Source organism: Montipora foliosa, chromosome 5 (genome assembly GCF_036669935.1).
Source record: "Montipora foliosa isolate CH-2021 chromosome 5, ASM3666993v2, whole genome shotgun sequence".
Taxonomy (NCBI): Eukaryota; Metazoa; Cnidaria; class Anthozoa; order Scleractinia; family Acroporidae; genus Montipora; species Montipora foliosa.
Window position 1 is genome coordinate 37,929,035 of NC_090873.1, and position 21,641 is coordinate 37,950,675.

The following is a 21,641-nucleotide window of genomic DNA, read 5'->3' on the forward strand; positions in this document are numbered from 1 at the left end:
CGGTATTCTGGCATTTTGCGTTGACGTGACAGGGTGAAGGCGATGAACTGCATTCGTTAAAATCTTCAACAAAAATACAATGTAATTTAGCAGAGGAGACGTTGATTGCTCTCTTTCCAGTTTTGACCAATAATGTTAACTTTACCTCTACCCACCAATGTTGTTTTATCCTTGTCTGAACTTCCTCACCTCTATCGTGGAGGCAGTGTGTCCCAGTGGTTAGGACGCTTGCCCTGATATCCATTGATTCCGGGCTCAAGAACCGTTCACCGGCACGACGCGCTACAATTTATCCTGGAAGTCCCTGGTTCTACTTTTCGGTTGCACTTGTAAATTACCAACTGGTTTGCCTCCGGCCAGTTGGGACGTTGATTGGGTTACATGGACCCTGAAACTTCCCTACGAGGAGAGGTCAATTAAGTATGTATCACCCCCAAAAGCTAGACTGATAAAGTTTTAAATTGGTGTTAAACTAGACAAGACCCAAAAGCAATTAAACCATGTTCCGGTACCAACTAAAATGCCTCAAACAAGGCGACATGCCTCTAGACGAATTCCTAACTAAAGCTGGCAGCCTTATTGATGATTGCGGCTTTTACCCAGCTTTTAGGGAAGAAACGCTCAAAGATACAATGGTATTAGGCTCGCAATCAGACAACGTTTGGAAGGATGCTATTTATACAGCAACTTGCAATCTATGTGTACGGACGCTTCTGCTAGCGTTCCGTAACTTTGTCTTGCTAGTGTATTTACTTCCAATTTTTAGTTCATATTTATAAGATTACAAGATGTCTGACAGTGTGAAAGCTTTAAGAAAAGAAAATGATGGCCTGAAAATGCAGCTACAGCAATTGACGAAGGGTTTTGAGTCCATGAAAGCCACGATGGTCGAAAGGAATGAAGCAATGGCAGCTTCTTTGCCGAACCAAGATGACGTCCAGTTCCTTAGAGATAGCTATGATAACCTGGTTCAATCGAAAGACGAAATAGCGCAAGAGTTGTTTAATTTAAACCGAAGATGAGTTGAGCTGAAGGAGAATGTCGGGAGGATTGATAAGGCAATTGATGAGTTGTTGTTTTATAGTACAACCTAAAAATCATCGGTGTTCCTCAAGTTAATGATAAAGAGTCATCTGAAGAAACCGCCGAGCTATGTGTCAAACTATTTTCTGGTATTGGAGTTGATGTATCCATCTCTGATATAGATATTGCTCATAGAGTACCCCAACAAAATACTACGAACAGTAATGGCCGCCAGAGAAGACAGCCCAATTTAATCATCTGCAAGTTTACAAGAAGGCTGGTACGTGACAAGGTCCTGTCTGTGAGGAATAACGCCTCTCAATTAACAGTTCACAATTTGGAGCTTCCTTCTTCAACCACAATTGATCGGATTTCGATCTATAGTCACTTGATGCCCAGGCTGCAAGAATTATTACATGCTGCAAAGAACCATCAGGGAACGTACTACTACAAGTGGTGCTGGGCGAAGGGAGCAGCAATCTTTCTACGTAAGACCGACTCGTCCCCAGCTATCCGACTTGTGACCACAGATGTCATGCAAACCTGAGATTGCGTGAACCCTCAACTGCAGCCGAATGGCGCAGCAACAATGTAAGGGTAACAGAATGAACAAGAGAAGATCCGTAAAATTAAAAAAAATAAGTAAATAAATAAACAAATAAATAAATAAATAAAAGGAGCAGGGAGACAAGAGACAATGTCTCGTAGAAAGACAAAAAACCATTACATATGGATAACGCAATGTACATATGTTGGTCAATCTTCAAACCCTCCCCACCCTGAAGCCCAACATTAACAGGATAAGGAAAGCGAAACGAAAGTGGTGGGGAGAGAGAGAGAGAAAGAAAACAAAAAAGGAAAAGGAAATTCAATGGATTGCAAGAGAAAAATAAGTTCGAAAGAGTTAAAAAAAGAAGGAATTCAGTTACAAAGATGAGGAAAGGGAAGATGGAAACAGAATAAAGATAAAGGTCATTACAATGACGTAATATTCCAAAACGTTTACTGTAGCTACCTCTTACTGTACATGTATATTTCCGTCACTCCTTTCTTACTTGTCGAAAATGTTTGTCAGATTGAACTGCATCTGGTGGTCTTACCTCTGCAAGTTTTTCCGTCCCCAGCGTATCCGGGCTTGCACGTGCACTGGTAGGAGCCAATAGCGTTGTTGCATGTAGCATTCACATGACACACAGGTGAAGAAGCAGTGCATTCATCAACATCTACAACATAAAGGATCAACTTTAACCGCTAGTACATAACATGCGGTCAATCTCCAAACCCGACCCAGTGAGTTTTGCTTTAAGTGATGGCGTCTCCTAGTCTGTTTTAATTAAAACAAAACACAGCAAAATACTGTGTTAAAATACAGTGTACCGAGGATGTTTGGATACAGTCAAACTCGCTCAAGAAATATGTGATTCAAATTCGTGTTTTACAGAACTTCTCTTTTCGCCAGGCGTGTTCGCTTAAAATTGAACCTTTTTTAATCTCAGAAACGAAAATTTATTTTATCCAATTTCATAAAATGTCATAAATAACGACAGCTCCCGTCAGAGCAGTGGAATTTAAACGCCACCTAATCTTGTCTTGCAAATGCACTGGTAGGAACCAAAAGTGTTGTTGCATGTAGCATTTACATGACACACAGGCCTAGGTGAAGACGCATTGCATTCATCAACATCTAAAACATATAGGAACATATACATGAAATGATGGAAAGGTGCAACGCGTCCGTGGAAAGGATAGAATACAAGTTGCTTGGCAACGGGCGAAAGGACAACTGAAAAATCAGAGTCCTATGCAGGATTCGAACCTACGACCTCCGTAACATCGGTCGGATGCATTAACTAAGATACTAGAACTCTTAGAGAGCTAGTCCTGAATGGACAATGTGTCCCGCTTGGTCTGCAAGCTCTGGAAAGTCACACGCCTCAATGTTCACAAATACATAAAATGTGTTTGTAAAAATTAAGGCGTATGACTTTGTAGAGCCCGCTGACCAAGCAGGACACATTGTTCAATCAGGACCAAGATAAACAACCCAGCTCCCCAGGAAATCTGGTGGCTTAATGGGTAGAGCATGCGCATCCAACCAACGGTGGTACGGAGGACGTACGTCTGAGTCCTGCCTAAGACTCGCATTTTTCAATTGTCCTTTCGCCCGTTGCCAAACAACTTGTATTTTATAAAAAGGAAAAACGTTAAGCGCGATTAACGTGTGGTCGATCTTCAAACCCACACCTTAAGTTAGATGGCTTTTGACTTTGTCAATCATAGTCAGAATTTATATGACAGGGCTTTTTTAGAAATCGAATGCCTACAACTATGAAATGATTCATAGGCCCATCTTTTATGTAGGGCTTAACGTGTAAGAAAAAGATCTCAGTTTGACCGTTAAAGTCCCAGGTGGTGCCCCATGCATGGGCAAGTAAAATATAGTCTGCCGCTAGACATGAGTGAAAGCTGTAAGTGGCTTTGTTGAGGCTGGTGATTAGTAATTTCCTGTCTCACACCAATCGTGACAAATCGATACAAACGTGAAGAGTTAGAAAACATGCCCGCAGACGATATTATTGGAAAGGTAACTGAGGCAACCGATTGGGTCAACTCGATCAAATGCAATGCCAGAGAAACGCCAGAACGAAAAAAGAAGGTCAGCCTTGCTTGGGCTCTAATGGCTTTAAACAACAACAGTTGCAGTTCAAACAATTTAGGACAGTGCCTTTGTACGAAAATGGACGCGTGATCGCGTACCCTTTGCTGTGTCAACCACTGAGAGTAAAAGGATCCCATGAAGTTGGGGAAGGGTCTTGTCAATACTGCGGCTATAGTAATGCTCACACCTTATGTGCTTATTTAAATTACCTCTGCAGATTTTTCCGTCCCCAGCGAATCCGCGCTTGCAAGTGCACTGGTAGGAACCAAGAGTGTTGTTGCATGCAGCATTTTCATGACACACGGGTGAAGAAGCAGTGCATTCATCAACGTCTACAAGGTAAAGGAACAACTTTAATTTAACTGCAATTAGCATACAGTCCATCTGCTTACCAACACCCCCTCCCCATCCCCCTCACTTACCCAATTTATTTTGCTTCGAGGGAACCATTAAAATTTAAAAGAAGAGAAAGTGGTGGAGGACGAGACAGCTAAAGGGGTTGCTGCAGAAAAGAGAATACGGACGAGGTTAAGCAAAGAAAAATGGAGGTGAAAAAGATGAGGCGGAGGCAGATGCAGATGAAGATAGAAATATGGCCAGGTAAATATAACAGTCATAAGTATGTAGAAAATGTTGGAGGAAGGAATTCTGATTAAAAAAAAAAAAAAAATTAGATGAGGATTAAGATGCAGACGTAGGTGAAAATAAATATGGGGTTCAAGATGGAGATGAAGTTGAAAATGTAGATGAATCAGGCCTGACGCGGGGGTAAAGATGAAGAAGGAGAAGGAGGAGGAGATAAAAGAAGTAAAAAGTTATCAGTTCTCACCTTCGGTGTTCATATCGCAAAATGCAAGTACTGGAATCCCTGGCTTTATTGAAGACATCCAGTATTTGCCGTTGGGGGCTCGTCCTTCACTCATCTTAATTTCCTTACAGGACTCGGCTGCTAGTTCAGAGATGGAGCCTAATTGGGCTGAAATTGAGAAACTTGTATTATTTCCTTATGTTTGCTTTAGCAGTCCTTTCTTGCAACAAACCTTCTAAAATTCCACTTACCTCTCTTTATGTATTTTCTGAAATAATATCTGTCTGCATCTGGAATAAAATCCTCAGGTCTGGCTTCTTTGGTACGATCACTGAATTCGCACATTTGGAGAGACATCACAAAGTTGAAGCTTTGGCAACGATCATCCTTGAGGCAGGCCGAAAGGCAATGAAGTCCAATATTGGCCGACATTGTTTGATAGATGTGTCCTTGCAAACATCCATCCCAAGATGGACTCCTCAGATCCAAATGCAGGACATTGTTGAGAGTTTGCTTTAACGACAATTTGACAAGTGGCAACAAAAATCAAGAGCTCGGGCAGCGTTTTCATTTTCTTTGTGATAACAGCTGTAAAGCGTTTCCCAGACAACTATAAAGAGAATAAAAATGCCGATCTTAAACAAGATCTATCTTTTTTTCTCAAATGACTAGTAGTTCTTCTATATGCGTTGATGGTTTTGGTTCGTTAGTATCTATAACTATAGTCTGTAAGGGTAACATTACCCGATATTTTTTATTCCCGTATTTGAAAGTAACTCGATAATAACTAAAATGATATTTTGTTTCCAAATAAGTTAATTATTGATTTTTTCCCAGTTCAGCACATCACTGAATTTGGTGATTCAAGTTGCAGCAAGCACGAGTAGAATTTTTTTCTCCTTAGTTATTAAATCGAGCGTGAAATATCGGTATGCCTTTCTTCAATATTGCTTATAAAAAGGATCGTAAATATCAGTTACACTAAATTACGTACAAACAACTTTCTCTGAACTGAATCATATCATCGCTTTGCAATTCGCATTCCATGACTGAACGACTAACGAGAGAAGACATCAAATTGCGACACAAAGCTCTAGTTCTTAAATTCTTGAATAGGTATACCAATTGCAACTTTCAGTCGAATGTGTCAATATTTAGATTACATTATGTTAAATTTCCTTACTGAGATGCTGGGAATTCTGGCCGTTCTATTTAAACAGGAAGATGACTATTATCTCCAGCTACAATAGTCTGTATATATTCTATCTAGATCAGGCACGCAAGATAATTTATTTTCCAAACTTAACCGCAGAGATGTAAATCATAATGGATTCTTTTTCTTTATCCACTCCTAAATTCGTATACATGAAAGAACATTAGAATACCCGATGGTACATCATAATAATCACATCAAAGTATCTCAAACGCTTAAGATGTTCTCTCGCGACTGAAATTGAATCTGGTTTTAACTATATTGGGACGCTAATATTTACTGGCTCCTTACAAACAGAGGCACTCAAGACGTTTAGCTTTTTCAAATTTACAATTTCGCAAGGCTGTGGTGACCAAAAGCACAATGAAAAATAGATGATTCACAAACTAGTCTATTATACTTCGGGCATTTTATAGGCTCTCTAATTCCAGAAATATTAAGCCGAAAAACCGGTGATCGGGCATTTCCAGAACATTTCATTTTATGGCATTCGCAACGACGGTCTTTAGTAATCTATCTCATTTCTTTAAAGTGATGATGATGATGATGATGATTATATTATATTATATTATATCATATTATATTTTATTATTATTATTGATAAAGCCAACACTTTTAGCATTTTATGAAGGGACCAAAAGAGTGTGACAGAGCCACTTTAACATTTTTTATATAGTCCTTCTTGGAAACAAACATACCCATATTTGGAGTTTAGTTCCGAATAAATAATAATAATTTTTTGTATCCATCAGTTTCTTACAACCTAAATCGTGGTCAATCTCGTGGTTACAAATACACTATGGAGTCAGCTTATTTTAATTTTCGAAGGCTCAGCTAGGGGGTATCACTGCTTCAAGTAACGAAGGCCCTCAGCTACCTAATATACTTTACGTACTTTCCTTTCTGATTTTTGGTCCAACCGCCACTAGAAGTATCTCCGTACCAATATCAAATCGAGTCTTTAACATAGACATATAGACTTGTTTATTGTAACCTTTTTCAGCAATATCTGAATTACAGGTACATATCACCTGTTTAAACAAAGAAATAATCACATTCATTTTGCAATGACGCCTTTTACAGTAAAGATTCTTAGCTGCAAAATCCAGGTGAATAGTATCCGCGGTGAACACAGTTCTATTAAATGAAGTATCATGTTGTCTGAAAGAGAGCCAAGTGCGAGATCGTGTTATTTCATGGAACTTAAGGACTGGTCTTTACTTGTGACGCCAGCATGTTGTTACTGCAGCAATGTAACCAGTGTAGGAAGTAATCTGCTCATGTTATCCTTTAGCAGCATGATTAAAACATATATAAAACTGTTCTATTGAGGCCTTAAACTGCTGTTTAAAAGTAAAAAGTAAAATCCAAGCTTTCGCCGATCAACGGCATCATCAGGGATGAGAAAATATTCCGCGCGCGCTATATATATGCAAAGAAGGTGTAGGGAGAAAATGTGTAAAAGATGTGACGTATGTATGAAAGCTAAAGAAATGAACTGTGAGTAGAATACAAAACTCTAATGTTGGAGTGTCTCTAAATAAAGGACCTCTAAAATCGCTTAGAAATCGTCTCTAAAATAGAATATTAAAATAGAAGGTCGGCGAAATCAGTACATTCTTCTCGGGAATTGAGTGTGGGCTTGTACTTTCTAATGTAAAATGCTTCACAGAGGCGTAGATTAGCGGGGTCGTTTTCGCTCATAATAATCTTGACATCAATGCCTTTGTGACGCCAACACCTTCCAAGACTGTTGAAAATAAAGTTAACGCAACCTGGAAGAAGATCTGCCCACAAAATGAATTCCCTACCTTTGTCCAAAAGAGCTTCCTCGCCTCAAACACGGATCTGCCCAGGTTCTACTATCTCATCAAGACACACAAAGCAAGCCCCTACATCAAAATGCGACCTATCCTATCCAATATCAATGGACCCACCCAACGCATTTCATGGCTCCACGCCCTTAACCCGATGCTAAAAAATGCCCCAGCCCATTTAGAAAACAGTCTCGAACTGATTAGATGTATTCAGTCTGGCGATCTTACAACAAACAAAGCGTTACCTTATCCATCCAGCCTCGATGTGGTATCCTTATACACCACAATTCCTATACAGGAAGCCATCAACAAAACTACAGACAGAATCCTAAACCCAGTACTCCACCTCTGCAGACAAGACGTCTCAGACCTCCTCCAAGTCGCGCTAAACAACATGTATTTTTCCTTCAGAGATCAGGTTTTTCGCCAAAGAAAGGGCCTAACCCATAGCTTCCAGCATTTCAGGCATACTGGCCATCCTATTTATGGACAAAATTGAAACCATCGCCCTCTCCTCGGACCTAATGACGATATCTATCTCCAAACAATCAATGAAAGAAACAGCTAACCACTTCCACGACGTAATAAACAATGTGCACCCTAATTTGAAATTCAAAATTAAAAATCAGAAACAACATCGAGTGGCCTGTCATTGTCATTACTCGATTGCAAAGTCACCATATCCAAGGATGGCAACAGCTCTTTTGAATTCTACAAAAAACCACCCAAGAAACCGCTGTTTGTCCACCATCAATCAGCTATGCCAACCAAATCTAAACTCAACTTCATTGGTAACGATCGAAAACCCATCAAAGACAGATGCTCCTCAAATATATTTGCCAAACAACACCTAAACACATTCCATGACATCCTTCGCCTCAACGGTTATCCAGAGAACAGTATAGAGGAGACAAAACGCCCACAAAATCCACAAGGAAACCCCCAGCCTGGCAACACAGAATGGTCATATCTTAAGATCCCTTACATCTTTGAACGACTCAATCGCAGGATCACTAACATTTTCAGAAGAGGCAACATCCCAGTACGCATTGCTCACAAATCCTACCCGCTCAGACAAGCCCTATCCCACACCTCCACGGTGCGCAAATGCACTAGAGACAAATGCCCTATCTCTAACACCAGATTATGTTTACGAAGAAATGCAGTGTACTAGCTCACGTGTAACAGCTGCAATCAACAATATATTGGTAGCACTACACGCTTCATCCACGACCGCGTAAGAGAACATATCAATAGCGAAAACTCCTCGGTTAAAAGACACATCTATTCCTGCTAAAACGAAGACTACAAAGGCATTGATGTCAAGATTATTATGAGCGAAAACGACTCCGCTAATCCACGCCTCTATGAAGCACTTTACATTAGAAAGTCCAAGCCCATATTCAATTCCCGTGAAGAATGTACTGAATTCGCAGACCTTCTATTTTTATATTCTATTTTAGAGACGATTCTCAAGCGCTTTTAGAGGTCCTTTGTTTAGAAACACTCCATCATTAGAGTTTTGTATTCTACTCACAGTTCATTTCTATAGCTTTCATACATACGTCACATCTTTTACACATTTCACCCTACACCTTCTTTGCATATATATAGCGCGCGCGGAATATTTTCTCATCCCTGATGATGCCGTTGATCGGCGAAAGCTTGGATTTTACTTTTTACTTTTAAACAGCAGTTTAAGGCCTCAATAGTCGGTCTAGTCGAAACAAAGGCATCTTTAAAAACAAATGGGAGGGCCTCGATATTCTGGTGTAAAAGTTATTAATCCTTACCTGTCTGTCGGAGTGATGCGTATAATCAGCTTTTCAACATGTAATCATAGTTTTATTTTTTAGTTCTCTTACTTTAATTTGTAATGCATCAAGTACGTGTCAAATCATGACAATTAAAAAAAAAAGGAAGAACAAAAGATGCTAATTGACGACAAGTTCCCCTTTTGCGTGATCAGGTTTTCCTCATGCTTGCTTGGATATTGAGAGGTGTCCCGGCCTTGAGCCACGATGCCCTACTCATTCGTTTAACATTTTATACAATTTTTCACTGCGCTCGTGCTTGCAAAAGGTGAAATGTAGAACGTGGGCATTCGACGAGAAAAGTTAAATTCCTCAAAAATTCACACCGTTCATACCAATTTTAAACCGGTTAAGAGTTTAATTATTCGTCCAAAGAGATCTGTGCAGAGGTTTCCTTTCCTTCTCTCTCTGCCAAACAGGGTAACAAATAACAGTGATATAGTATCATTCACGGCAGAGTTTCTATTTTCAGATATAATTCCTGTTTGTCAGAACTAGGCGCGCACGGAATACATTTTTCCAGCAGTGGGATGGCTTATGGCATGCTGTCCACTGTTTCTAGCTGGGAAATACCCATTTTACGTTTAATAACTCTGTAATATATACTAGATTTAGCCAAGCCTAAAAGCGGAAATCCCATTCCTAACCACAGAAACCAATATAGTGTATATGGAAAAAATTATTCTTCTGCATAAAGTACAAAATTAGTTGTCATTAGTGTATACATTTTACAGTGGTCAAACAAGCCTTGCAAACAATAATCTAAGGCTATATTAAAATTAGATGCACAGTAATCTCTTTCACAAAATTTTCCGTTTGACTGATAATCTTCGCACCCTCTCTCCTTAATTAGAACATAGTTAATGCATGGAGATGGTTGTGCAACTTGCAAGGGCACCCAACGTCAATTTTCGGACAATATCTGTTCGGAAGACGACTTGAGATCTAGAATTTTCGGAACATTTGTTGTCACATTTATTGCTTGCCTGCCTGTCCTAGGATTTTCGAACTTCTAAAAAATGGTATAATTGCCCATTTTTAACGGATTTTTACCTTAAAAAGGTCACCTAGAATTTTCGGGAGCCTTTTTTCTGGCTAAAATTTTCGAAAAAGTAAGTTTTCATCCCTATAATTTTCTGACCACTAGACTTTCAGCTAGGAAATCCGAACAGATGAAATATTTGTAGGGGATAAAAATATGCCTATATCTACAGTTTAAATACTAAAATACGGTAAACAATGGTATGTTTAAGTGGTTTTGAACTATATTCTCGTTGGGTGCCCCTACTTGGCAAGTCTTTTTGTTTCATGTTTTTGTCTGTAATTTTGGTCTTGACCGTGCACAAAACACACCTTTTTTCGAGAAGATAACCAATAAAATATTTGAATTAAATTATGCGCAATTAATTTGCGAACCCGTAAGAAGCGAAAACAAAAGATTCTGCACTGTCACGGTCAATTCAATATCGATTGCGACAACATTATTCTCGCTTAGGTTTCATAACCAGCTGTCCATCGATTAACTATGGTTAGCACAACAGCAAAAATTACTAGCTGCACCCTCTGTTTAGTGTAGGGGTACGCAGAATTCAATGTGTCCAGGGCCCAGGCGGAGGAGTGCATGAGACAATAGTGCATGAGACAATAGTTATTCGCGTTAAAGCGGGTAGAGAACAAACCGCTTTATCACCACTGAATTTGAAAAGGGTGTTGTACAGTTTCGTGTCGTTGGAAATGTAAACGGTTCGACCATGGCGAACACGGTGGTGTACAAGTAGAAACAGCAACTAATTAAAGAAAACGCAAGGTCAATTTTTACAGCAATTTTGTTTGAAGATGTAACACACTGAAAGAGATGGAGTTTGTTTGTTTTGAATAAAGTAACAAATGACCACTGAAGCTGCACGGTTTTATGTCAATGCTTTATTTAGATGTCCTTGACGATCTGGATTTTGTAACGCAGATGTTGGATTAAATGGCCAAATGAATAGTAAGAAACAGGACTTGTTAAAATCGGACCTTGTAAAGGAACTGAAACTGCGTAATATTAATGGCAAGTACATCGAGGGGAAAAATTTGTGTAGAAAACTCTTCTGGTGATAAAATTAAAATTCGGAAATGTGAGAGTATTTGCAATCCCTAACAATGCTTACAATGCAGCTACTCATGACATGCTCTCGCATCATTTTATTAGTTTTCTATGTTCCTATAATTTATTCGAAAGTTTACTCACTCTTTGAACGAACTGAAACACAGTTACAGTTATAAAAATCCAGCAAAAATAAACAATTGCAACCATTTCAGGATAGAATACTTCGTGTCGCGAACCTTTAATATGTTCATTTTTGGAACCACAACGATTGTTTGCCATGTAAATACTTTCGGAAACACAAATGGTAAGTTAGTATCATTATTTATCCAGAAGCAAATTCAACCAGTGATCAGAGCGTGTCTTGAACCCGGGATCCCCGGAGCTCAAGGCAAGCGCCCTAACCACTGAGCTGTACTGCCTACTAAAGGCGGTTATCTTCAATATTCTCTGACAACGGCTGCTGGTTGCGGACTGAGTCTGTCAATGCCTCATTGTCTGGCAAATCCTTTCTCGGAAAACTGCATGTGTGGCTGTGCAATGTTCCGGCGGCAATCGACAAATTGTTTACCTGAATGAAACCGTCCGTTTGCGACTCTTTCAATAATCAAACCAAAGGATTTTCCTTTAGTCACTTTCCGGCTCCTTTGTGAGAAAACAGCCCTGAGACAAAGGCGGACAAAAGCTTTCTCTTAAGACGCTCTAACGCTTGATTGCACCGCATGTGATGTGCACCGTGACATATGACAAGATTATGTACTATCGCCCCTACTGTAAGTATTTAAGTATTTCGCAATTAGTCCATCGTGTTTTCGCTGATCAATTCTGGCGAACTATAATCGATTACTTCGATCCCTCTCAAACAAAGAATGAAGCTTAAATGACTGAAGAAGGACTAGTACATCGACACACCGTAACTTTGAGCAATGCTCTCCCCTCTACGGCGTTTATAAACGTATTTTTTCTAGAATTATGTTCACGTTATATAGTATTCTTCGGCCATTCTCTTCATCTACATCTATATAACACTCTGCAAAGTTCCTTTTTGACTTCTTCTACGTCATCATAACCCAGGACCCACTTGCGGGCATTTGGTGTGACAACGCCATCATTTTCCGATCGTTTCCTTCGCGCTTACAGCTTTCAAGTCGAGAATTTTCCTGGTAACAAACTATACATGTGTTGCTGTATACGCGCAAGCTACAATGATGCCTCCTCGGAGGCAAAATCCTTGCGGGGCAATTAAAAAGTCAAGCTAGACGTAGTAATTCACTTACTCCACTGCAATTTTACAACCAAAAAATGCTGCTCACGACTGGACATCCATTTCACACAAAAAGCTTAGAAATGGAAAGGTATTAATGTAGTGTGGACAGTCGCCACAGTAATTACGAATTCGGTTCCAAATTAAGCAACCCTTGCCGGCTACAATACCGCGTGACAAACAAGACAAACGATTGTTATACCTCAATCGCTGTTAGAAATTTTGCCGAAAATCACAGGTTCGAGCTTATCAAACCGCTTTTTAAAGTCTTATCTGGCCAAAAAGATTCTAAACTGTCCCAAACATTGCTTACAGGTGCATTCGTTGCACATAATTGTAATGCAATCCAATAGAAATTGTTCCTTTAATATATAGATTTAGCCAAGCCTAAAAGCGGAACTCCGGTTTCTAACCCCAGAAAGCAATATAGTGTATGCAAGTTATTATGCTTCTGCATAAAGTGCAAAATTAATCGTCATGATCATGCCGCCGGATCACATCAAAGTATCTGAAACGTTTAAGATGTTGTCTCGAGACTAAAACAAATTCTGGTTTTATATAATTAAGTGTATTGGGACGCTAATAGTTACTGTCTCCTTACAAACAGAGGCACTCAAGTCGTTTAGCTTTCTCTAATTTACAATTTCACAAGGCTCTGGTGACCAATAACAGAGTGAATAATAAATGATTAACAAACTAGTTTATTATACTTTGGGCATTTTATGGGTTTTTTATTGCCAGAAATATTACGACGAAAAACGGCCGGCGACCAGACATTTCCAGAACATTTCCATTTATGGCATTCGCAACGACGGCCTTTAGTAATCTATCTCATTTTCTTCAAATGATTATTAATAAGTTTTTTAGCATTGAGGGGACCAGAAGAGTCTGACAGGGCCACTTTAACATTTTGTTTAAAGTCCTTCTACGCAACAAACTTACCCATATTTGAAGAGAGTTCCGAATTAATGTCTTCTTACAAGCTATATTTAATATATAGATGACGTCCTCTGAATCGTGGTCCTTTGCTTAAGCTCCCTCTGTAAATCCTGACTGGCAAACTGGTTCATTTCACTGAAGGTACACACACACACGATATACCTTATTCCTGAATCTTCTTATTCATTGCTTTTGCCAGATTTAATTTCCTAACCTTTCTGAAGAATGCGTCTTGTTAAGCACTGAAAGGCGTCTTGCAATTTTATTTAAGTTTCAATTTTTAATGTGGGCTGAACACATTGTTAGTATCAAATTAAATGTTTCGCAATTTCTTCATTTTCCGTATTTGCCTAAAAAATATATTTTCTCTCTTCTTTAAAGACAGTCATTGTTCCACAATACCAAAGACCTTTTCTCTCTCATACTTCTATCAAGAAATCAATACCACAGGCTAAAACTGTGTGTAAGGTCACACCGAGATTTTTTTAGTGAGGAAAATGTCGTGATGCTAGCGTTCAGACCATCATTGCCCCGTAATTACTGTAGTCCTCGCTAATAGAAATAATTGCTTTCGCATTAAAAAAAAAGAGGTCACAATCTGAACTGCATGGTTACCCAGCTCAGGTGGAAAAATGTTTTTGGGCGCACATTGTTGATGAAAACTTCATGAAAAGTAAAGATATTTAGGCAAAAGAGGTTACATAGCTTCCATTGCTATTTTCGATAATCTTTTAAAGAACATTACTTCCCAAGACACTTTGCGGGCGTTCCTTCACTAAATTACTTAGTTGCCTATTGTTCGACCAGCACTACTCATCGTATTGCATTTGCACCGGCCATAGAGGTGTGTAATCTAGATCAAACTTTGCAAATTTTCATCTGGAACATCTTCGCTTACATGACCATGTCATTAACTTTTGACAAGCCTTTGACACCTCTGGGATGGTCATCCACACTGGCTTCCACGCATCACCAATTTTGCACCAGCCAGAAGCCCATTACCCGGAGCCTCCATCATCTATATTAAACCTCTGAATAAATCTGGGCCCGTATCGTTTTATTTTTAGAAGCAACTGGCATGGGGATTTTGCGGGTGTTTTCACAATAGCCAATCGTAAGAGACCGATTGTCGGCCCCTGATTAAATCTCGTGCAGGACACCCGGAACATAAAGGTATTTCAAAATGATGAAAAGATATAGTAGTTATAAAAATCAAAAGATATGGGACCGGGGTGACTCGGGGGTATAATACGTATGGAGGTTCCAGCTAATGGGTTCCTGCGCCAGCCAAATACAGCGGGAGAACGAATATCCTGGTTGTTCAGGCCAGTAGTGGTCCACGCGCCTGCTTTCAGTAACAGATTCTAGAGACATAATGATAAATGCATTTTCACGACCATTTCACGTGTTGTAGCTGAAAATGTAACGTTTTTATGCCGAATATTAGCCCAATGTTGTAACCATCGGGACACCTTTTAGGATATAAAAATATAAAGGAACTAAGGCTAATTTTATCATTTATAAAAATACACAATCATTTTGGGTCAGTAGCAGTGCCTTGTCCCTAATGCTATGGTTTGGAGAAACGATAGTTGTTATCTTGTCCCGGTTTAATAGATTTAGTTTATGTTTAATTAATGAAATCGGTATCCTCCTTCTTTTGCTTTACCTGAGTAGGGCGTAAGCTTTTCCATGGTTTGGTCATATTTACAGAACCTGAGATCCATTTCCGTCTCGCCTATAGACTCCGAGGGGCTTGCCTTATCATGCATTGACAGCCATTCCCTCCAGATTACGTCGGGAAGTGTTTGGAAAGGATAGTTTAAGGTTGACATGGTGTAACTGTTGATTCAAAGAGGGTTGTTCTCTCTGAATATGAATGGCCTCTTTTATCTTGAATTGAAAACTGGTGGAGGCGTGATCTAAAACACTAGAACAATCTGCTGAATACGAGGCATGACAATGTTCAGAATTCTGCAGATGTTTGAAAATGTGAGAGGCTCTATCACTAGTTAAATGCTCCTTCACAAGAGTGGAAAAACGCCGGACCGTATGCCGGACCGTATGCCGGACCGTATGCATACGATTTTTCATTAGCATTTTCTATTTATTATAAATTCAGCTTACATCGCTTTGTATTCTACTGAAGATGGCGGAAGTTTCCGTCGAAACATGTTTTACAAACTCAAAGGCTTCGTCTTCTTTACTTTATTGTTTACTTGTCTGCTACTATCAAGACCATTTAATTTTTCTTGCTCTTTAGCTTCCAATTCCTCTGTACTATTATTTCTTCTTTTTAAGGACCTGTGACTGTTTCGTAATGTCCTTAATCATTCATATTATACTTCGCCTCAATAGCAATTAAGTCTCCCCTTGAGATTTTTGCTAGCAGCTGAAATTCATGTAATTCGGTGGCCATAAGACGAATATCTCTATCCGCTCCTGATGTGGGAAACCTGTAAAACACCGCAGCACTGTCTCCCTCATCACAGCAAATGCACTAATCAGTGACACTAGCTTCGTGTTTGATGAATGGTCTGGTACAGGGCAAGTCTTTCTCGGAAAACCCGCTACCTCTTTGTTGGGCCTTCTTTAGTTTGGATAGGCTAAATTTCAAGTGGCATAATTAATGCCATTTAGCTTGATGACCATTGACTTACAAAATCGTCAACAGAAGTAGTTTCAGTGTCGAACTTTAGCTGCTTAGGCAGTCTATTGACAGACTTAGAGCGCTTTCAATTTGACAGAACTGTCCGGCCAGACTGGAAATCTGGAAGGACTAACTCCACAACGCTTTCGATTACCAAACTTAGCTTTGAGGACGCTATATACTCCGCGAGAAGGATGCGACGGATTATCATGCAAATGTTCCGTCGAATAGTTGCATTTTCCTTGAAAACTGACAGGTCTGGCTGGCCAGTTCTGAGAAAAGTAGATTGTCCAGAAGGTACAATACTTCAACATCGGAGTGGAATGTACGGGTATTGAGAGGACCGTCGGAAAGGCTCACTTTGGTTTGTTGACAAGTAAGATAGGATTCCAGATAAGTTTCCACTGAAATGACATTTCAGCACATTCACGTGACTAATGCATGAGACAAAAAGAATTAATACGTGGAGGTAAATTTCAGACTGGCCAACTTTCTGAGCAAGTTTGTGATTTTGCTTGTGTACTTAACGTGCTTGTACGTAGTGACATGTGGAGGCCGTCATCTCGGGTAACCAAGTGAAGAACGGGCACGACCCTGATTTATTAATAGTCGAATTTCGTATTTCATGAAAACTAATACGCCTACTTTTTGGTGAGGTAAGGAGATATGTACGGGTCCGCAAATGATCCCAGGACCACAAATGATCCCAGAACCGCAAATGATCCCCAAACTGTACCGCAAATGATACCAGGATCGCAAATGATCCCATATTGGACGGCAAATGATCCCGGAATGCAAATGATCCCCATTTTGGACCGCAAATGATCCCGAAAAAAAAAGGGAGGAATGGCATGGAGGGTAGAATGGTCTGGACAGAGAATTAACGTGAAGAGCGCTTATTTTTTATTAAAAATCACTTTAAATGGCTCACACAGGTTTCTGTCTCATTCTAGTTTTCTACATTTAATTATCGGATACAATCATCAAAAACTAACTTAAACGCAGTTCTAAACTGATTGTGACCAGGCGCCCGTTTCTCGTGAGCCACGACACTTTCATTAATGCACAAAATATATAGCCTACTACATGACCGGATTTAAAGAAATTATATCCTTTTATTAAGGTTTTGACAGTAGTAGTGCCTCCCTGACACATTTTGGACCATGAACGTCCATATCATATTATAGTCGGAACTTCTGTAAAGGTACTCCTGTTTTCCCGTTGGAAACTTTCTGATGGAAATGTGTGTTCCATTTACAACTTTTGAAAGGTCTTACCACTTCCAGGCTATTCACGGCCACATTTTTAAATATTGGCGCGTAAAATCGCAATCACTGGGCGGCGAACGGACCTGAGTTAAATGGAACACGTTTTTCACCCGATGGAAATTTCCACCGAAATTTCCGGAAATTTTTTGTAAATGGAAAACGCCCTCTCAGTTTAAAAGCCTAACCTTATTGCCATTGTGAATTTTTTTGCCAGATTCGACGTGAATTGAGACATTATCGTATGGTTATAATAAAATACCAAGGCTGAACAGCCCACCAAATGGAGTTGAATACACCTGGATAAAATTCTTCCACGGTTACAATTCCACCGTAGAATTCAAGGGCAAAGGTTCTTCTTTCATTTCACTCCGCTAGCCGCGCAATCGAAGCCCTGCCAGCGACATCAGGCGGCTGTTAATGTCCACGAACGAAACGATAAAACGATGGAAAAGATCCTCGTACACTTTGAACACAACACGCTGACCGTTGACTTCGGTTTGGTAACGAGTCTGTTTGTGGTTTGGTAACGAGTCTTGGTTTGCCTTTGTTTGTCGTCCCTGATGACACAAGTTCCCAGCCTAAAACTTGGCATATGATTGGCTTATTATATTCACTATTAGCACACCAAAATTGGAGAAAACCTATTTGCATCTTATTAAAAGAAAAGGACGCTAATTGCTATTAAGAGGCGCGACCTCTCCCTTTTGTGTCACGGAATTTTCTTTCAAATTTAAGCATAGTTGATACATGGAGATAGTCGCAAAACTTGACAAGTTTCCTGTTGCATACTTTTGTCCGTTTTTGGCCTTGACCCTGCACAAAACACACCTTTTTTCGAGAAGATAACCAATGAAGTCTTTCCACTAAGTTACGAGCAGCCAATAAGCGAACCCGAGCGAAGCGAAAACAAAAGATTGTGCACTGTCTCGGTCAATTCAACATCGATTGCGAAGACATTGTTCTCGCTTTTGAAAAATTTTAAGGTTTCACAACCAGTCCCTCGATTAACTATGATTTAAGCTAAAGCGCTAACCCTAATGTATAATAAGCATATATCATAAAATGCACGAATTTAGATCTTGAATTTACACTTAATAGGTTTAACTATGATTAAATTAGTTCATATAATCTTTTAGTGCCTGAGCCTGGTATTTTTCATTAGGTTGTTGATTTGATCTGAGGCTATAATTCCTATTTACACGTGTACTAATAAATACTTGAATAGGGTGTTCTGCAGTGTTCAATGCCCATTGCTTCATGGTGTTCAATGTTCTTTCAAGTTCTCGTTTTTTGTACTGTGATCGGTGTTGCTGCTTCGAGGGAAGGGGTTTGTGTGTGCTTTTATTCTTTTCCTTTTATATTTTCTTTTTTCCTCTTGTCGCCGCGCCAGGGGAACACGCACGTCACATCTTGCGATAACATTGATAGCTGCAGATGAAGCCACTATGCACGAGTGTCGAAAATGTGGGGGTCAGCTGCAAGCTTTGAATCGTAACTTTCTAAGCTACATTCAAATTTCTTCAAACCAGACTAGCATGCACAAAACTGTCTGAAGCTAATATTTACTGTCCTCTTACTGACAGCTGACTCCTTCAAAGCGTTAAACTTTCTCTAATTTACGACATCGCAAGTCTCTGGCGACTATGGTTCATTAACTGCTAATGGCAGTTATGGTTCGTGCTTTTTAATTAAGAAGTGGTTTTAAATTCCTGCAATGTTGGACCGAAAAAGACTGTGGTTTTATTTTTTGTTTTTCTTTTCAACTGAATCCAGGCCAAAACAGAAAGGGAAATGTTTAAGTGAAGTAACATTAGTCTTCAGTAAACAAACTGTCATTTCTTTTTTTTTTTTTTCCAATGAATTAAAAAAACACCAAAGGAGCAAAGAAAGATGCCAATATTTAGATTGGAAAGTCCACGACCGTGCACAATCTTTTGTTTTGCGCTCATACACTATGCATGAATTACGTAATCAACACGTTTCCTACTTCCTCAGTACGGAGTAAACAACTATTGTGCTTTGTGCGCGGTCAAGTCAAAAAAGAGAACAAAAACCTCACGCACTCACGCTCTGATGTTTAAACTGTGTTAATGAAGCACCTGCCTCAATAGCATTTTTTTTTTCGCTGGAAAATCTACAATTACTGAGATCAACACGTACCGGCTCTAATCATGGCAGTCTGTAATAGCAGGTCCCAAAAGTGAATTTTCAAAAAATTGACCAAGTTGTTGGGGTCCAGTTATCTAGAGCTTTTTTTCAATAGATTAGCTAATATTTCCACGGAATTTCCCGTTAAAAACTTTCAAGTTTACCTTAAGGAAGTATTCGTTTCAACTTTCACGCTTTGCTTTTGATAAAGAAGCTTCATAGTAGTTAGGCCATCCCCTTTTTTTTCTCCGTTTAGTATAGCGTCGTTGGTATAAAATAAAAAAAAAAAAAAACAAAAAAAAAAACGACGTTTTAAAACCATTTTTATGTCCCATAGGAGTTTCGGTGGTTGATCCTTTTTCCCACGTTGTCTTAATTTTGCAACAAAATCCACCAACTTTTCCGCCATATTGATTTTGGGTTCACGTCTTGTTGTTTTCCTGGCTCCACAGCTATGATGCTTGGGTACCAGGCCTCCGATTCTGAGACTGCTTATAATATTTTGGTTTCTTTTTTTCAATCCGACCGACCGATCCAATATCAGAAAAAGCATTCGATGCATTTTTGTATATTCTATATTATATCTATTTAATACTTATTTCATTATAATTCTATAATAGGTCCACATCACGTAACAGCTGCTACGGTTTAAACCTGCTTTAAGAGTTTGATCTGACTTGACTTGACTTGAATGACTCCATCGTCAAAACAACGATACGGGCCGGATGTATGTATTCTTGGAACAACACTTGTTTTACACCCAAACTACAGAGAATGAGCTAATTAATGCTTTCTCGATCAAAAAGAATACATGTACACTGTCTACCATAAATAACATATAACCTGTCCTCACCTGTACAGTTCGTACCAGAGTAAATGGCGGCGCCAATTCAATCCTCGCCTGGCGATTATTTATATACATGCACTTTCCTGGTAGACAGGAGGTTTTATTTTTCAACGAGGTTCTCACCCTAACAACCATTCCTACATTTTTGCTAATGCCGTAGGTAATCGTATCAATATCTCCATACCTTTTATAATTTCTGCACTTCCGAAATACTTTTACTCCCTCTCACTTGAGTTTGGTCAGTAAGCCCACCTCAGTCTGTTGCCACCTTCCTCTGACAAATGCGGCTTAAGTACCTATTTTATATTCCATAAAATCCATACTTGGTGTTTACGTAGCTATGCGGAAATTGCCCGTACCTGCAGAACGAATTTATCTTTAACCGCAAAAAAGCTGGTGCCTCCGGGGTAAAAATAATGTGAGATGTCACTCTTGCGCAGTATTAAATCGACTCCCTTTGTCATTTACCCATAGAAGACCTGGAACTTTAATTCTTTTCTGGGGACACTTGAAGGCTAACGAATATAAACTTTTGAGAGAGCTATCTCTACACCTTAATTAAAGCAACAGATGTGGCAAAGTACTTTAAACACTGAATCTCAGCTGAGATGCATTTTTTAAAAAGAAGTTGGCTTGATAAACGGCATCTCATTTTCGTACTTTTTAATGGGGGGCGAAATCAGCAGCGCGTTTGATATAAGTAAGGTTTGTGTTGAAATCTGTGAATAGCGGTTAGACGTTCCCCGTTCTTCGTTCTATCAAGGAGCTCTGGAAAAGAAAGGCAACGAAGGCCAAAAACAACTAAGCAATGGTAATGCATGCGATTACCGATTCCATCATGTTTACATTTTGTGATATTGAGGACTTCAAGCACGCTACAACTGGATTGAAGTGAATAGAAAGGTTCACGGAAAGATCTTTCACAATTCTGCATTGTCGTAACAAACGAGCAAAGATTACCGGGTACAGCTTTAAGGCTAATAAACTTATAAATGACTTAAGTTCAATTAATTGGAAAGAGGTTTCTGATAAATGCGACGTGAATAGATCATGCTCTCAGTTTTTTTTTTATATACATATAAAACCATTAACCATGTAGATA

General features: G+C 39.3%; 1 protein-coding gene across 1 annotated transcript in view; it reads right to left on the reverse strand.

Moving 5' to 3' along the window:
• LOC138004108 (uncharacterized) overlaps nucleotides 1–20,802 on the reverse strand; it is a 44,517-nt gene extending 23,715 nt beyond the window's left edge. Inside the window, exons 1-6 of the mRNA XM_068850526.1 lie at nucleotides 20,724–20,802; nucleotides 4,742–5,100; nucleotides 4,512–4,658; nucleotides 3,892–4,014; nucleotides 2,124–2,246; nucleotides 1–63 (exon numbers count right to left, since the gene is read on the reverse strand). The exon at nucleotides 1–63 is cut by the window's left edge and continues 60 nt beyond it. Of these exons, the coding sequence (XP_068706627.1) occupies nucleotides 1–63; nucleotides 2,124–2,246; nucleotides 3,892–4,014; nucleotides 4,512–4,658; nucleotides 4,742–4,922 (637 nt within the window). The 5' untranslated portion in view covers nucleotides 4,923–5,100; nucleotides 20,724–20,802. The remainder of the gene's footprint in view (nucleotides 64–2,123; nucleotides 2,247–3,891; nucleotides 4,015–4,511; nucleotides 4,659–4,741; nucleotides 5,101–20,723) is intronic.
• Between the last annotated feature and the right edge of the window lie 839 nt (nucleotides 20,803–21,641).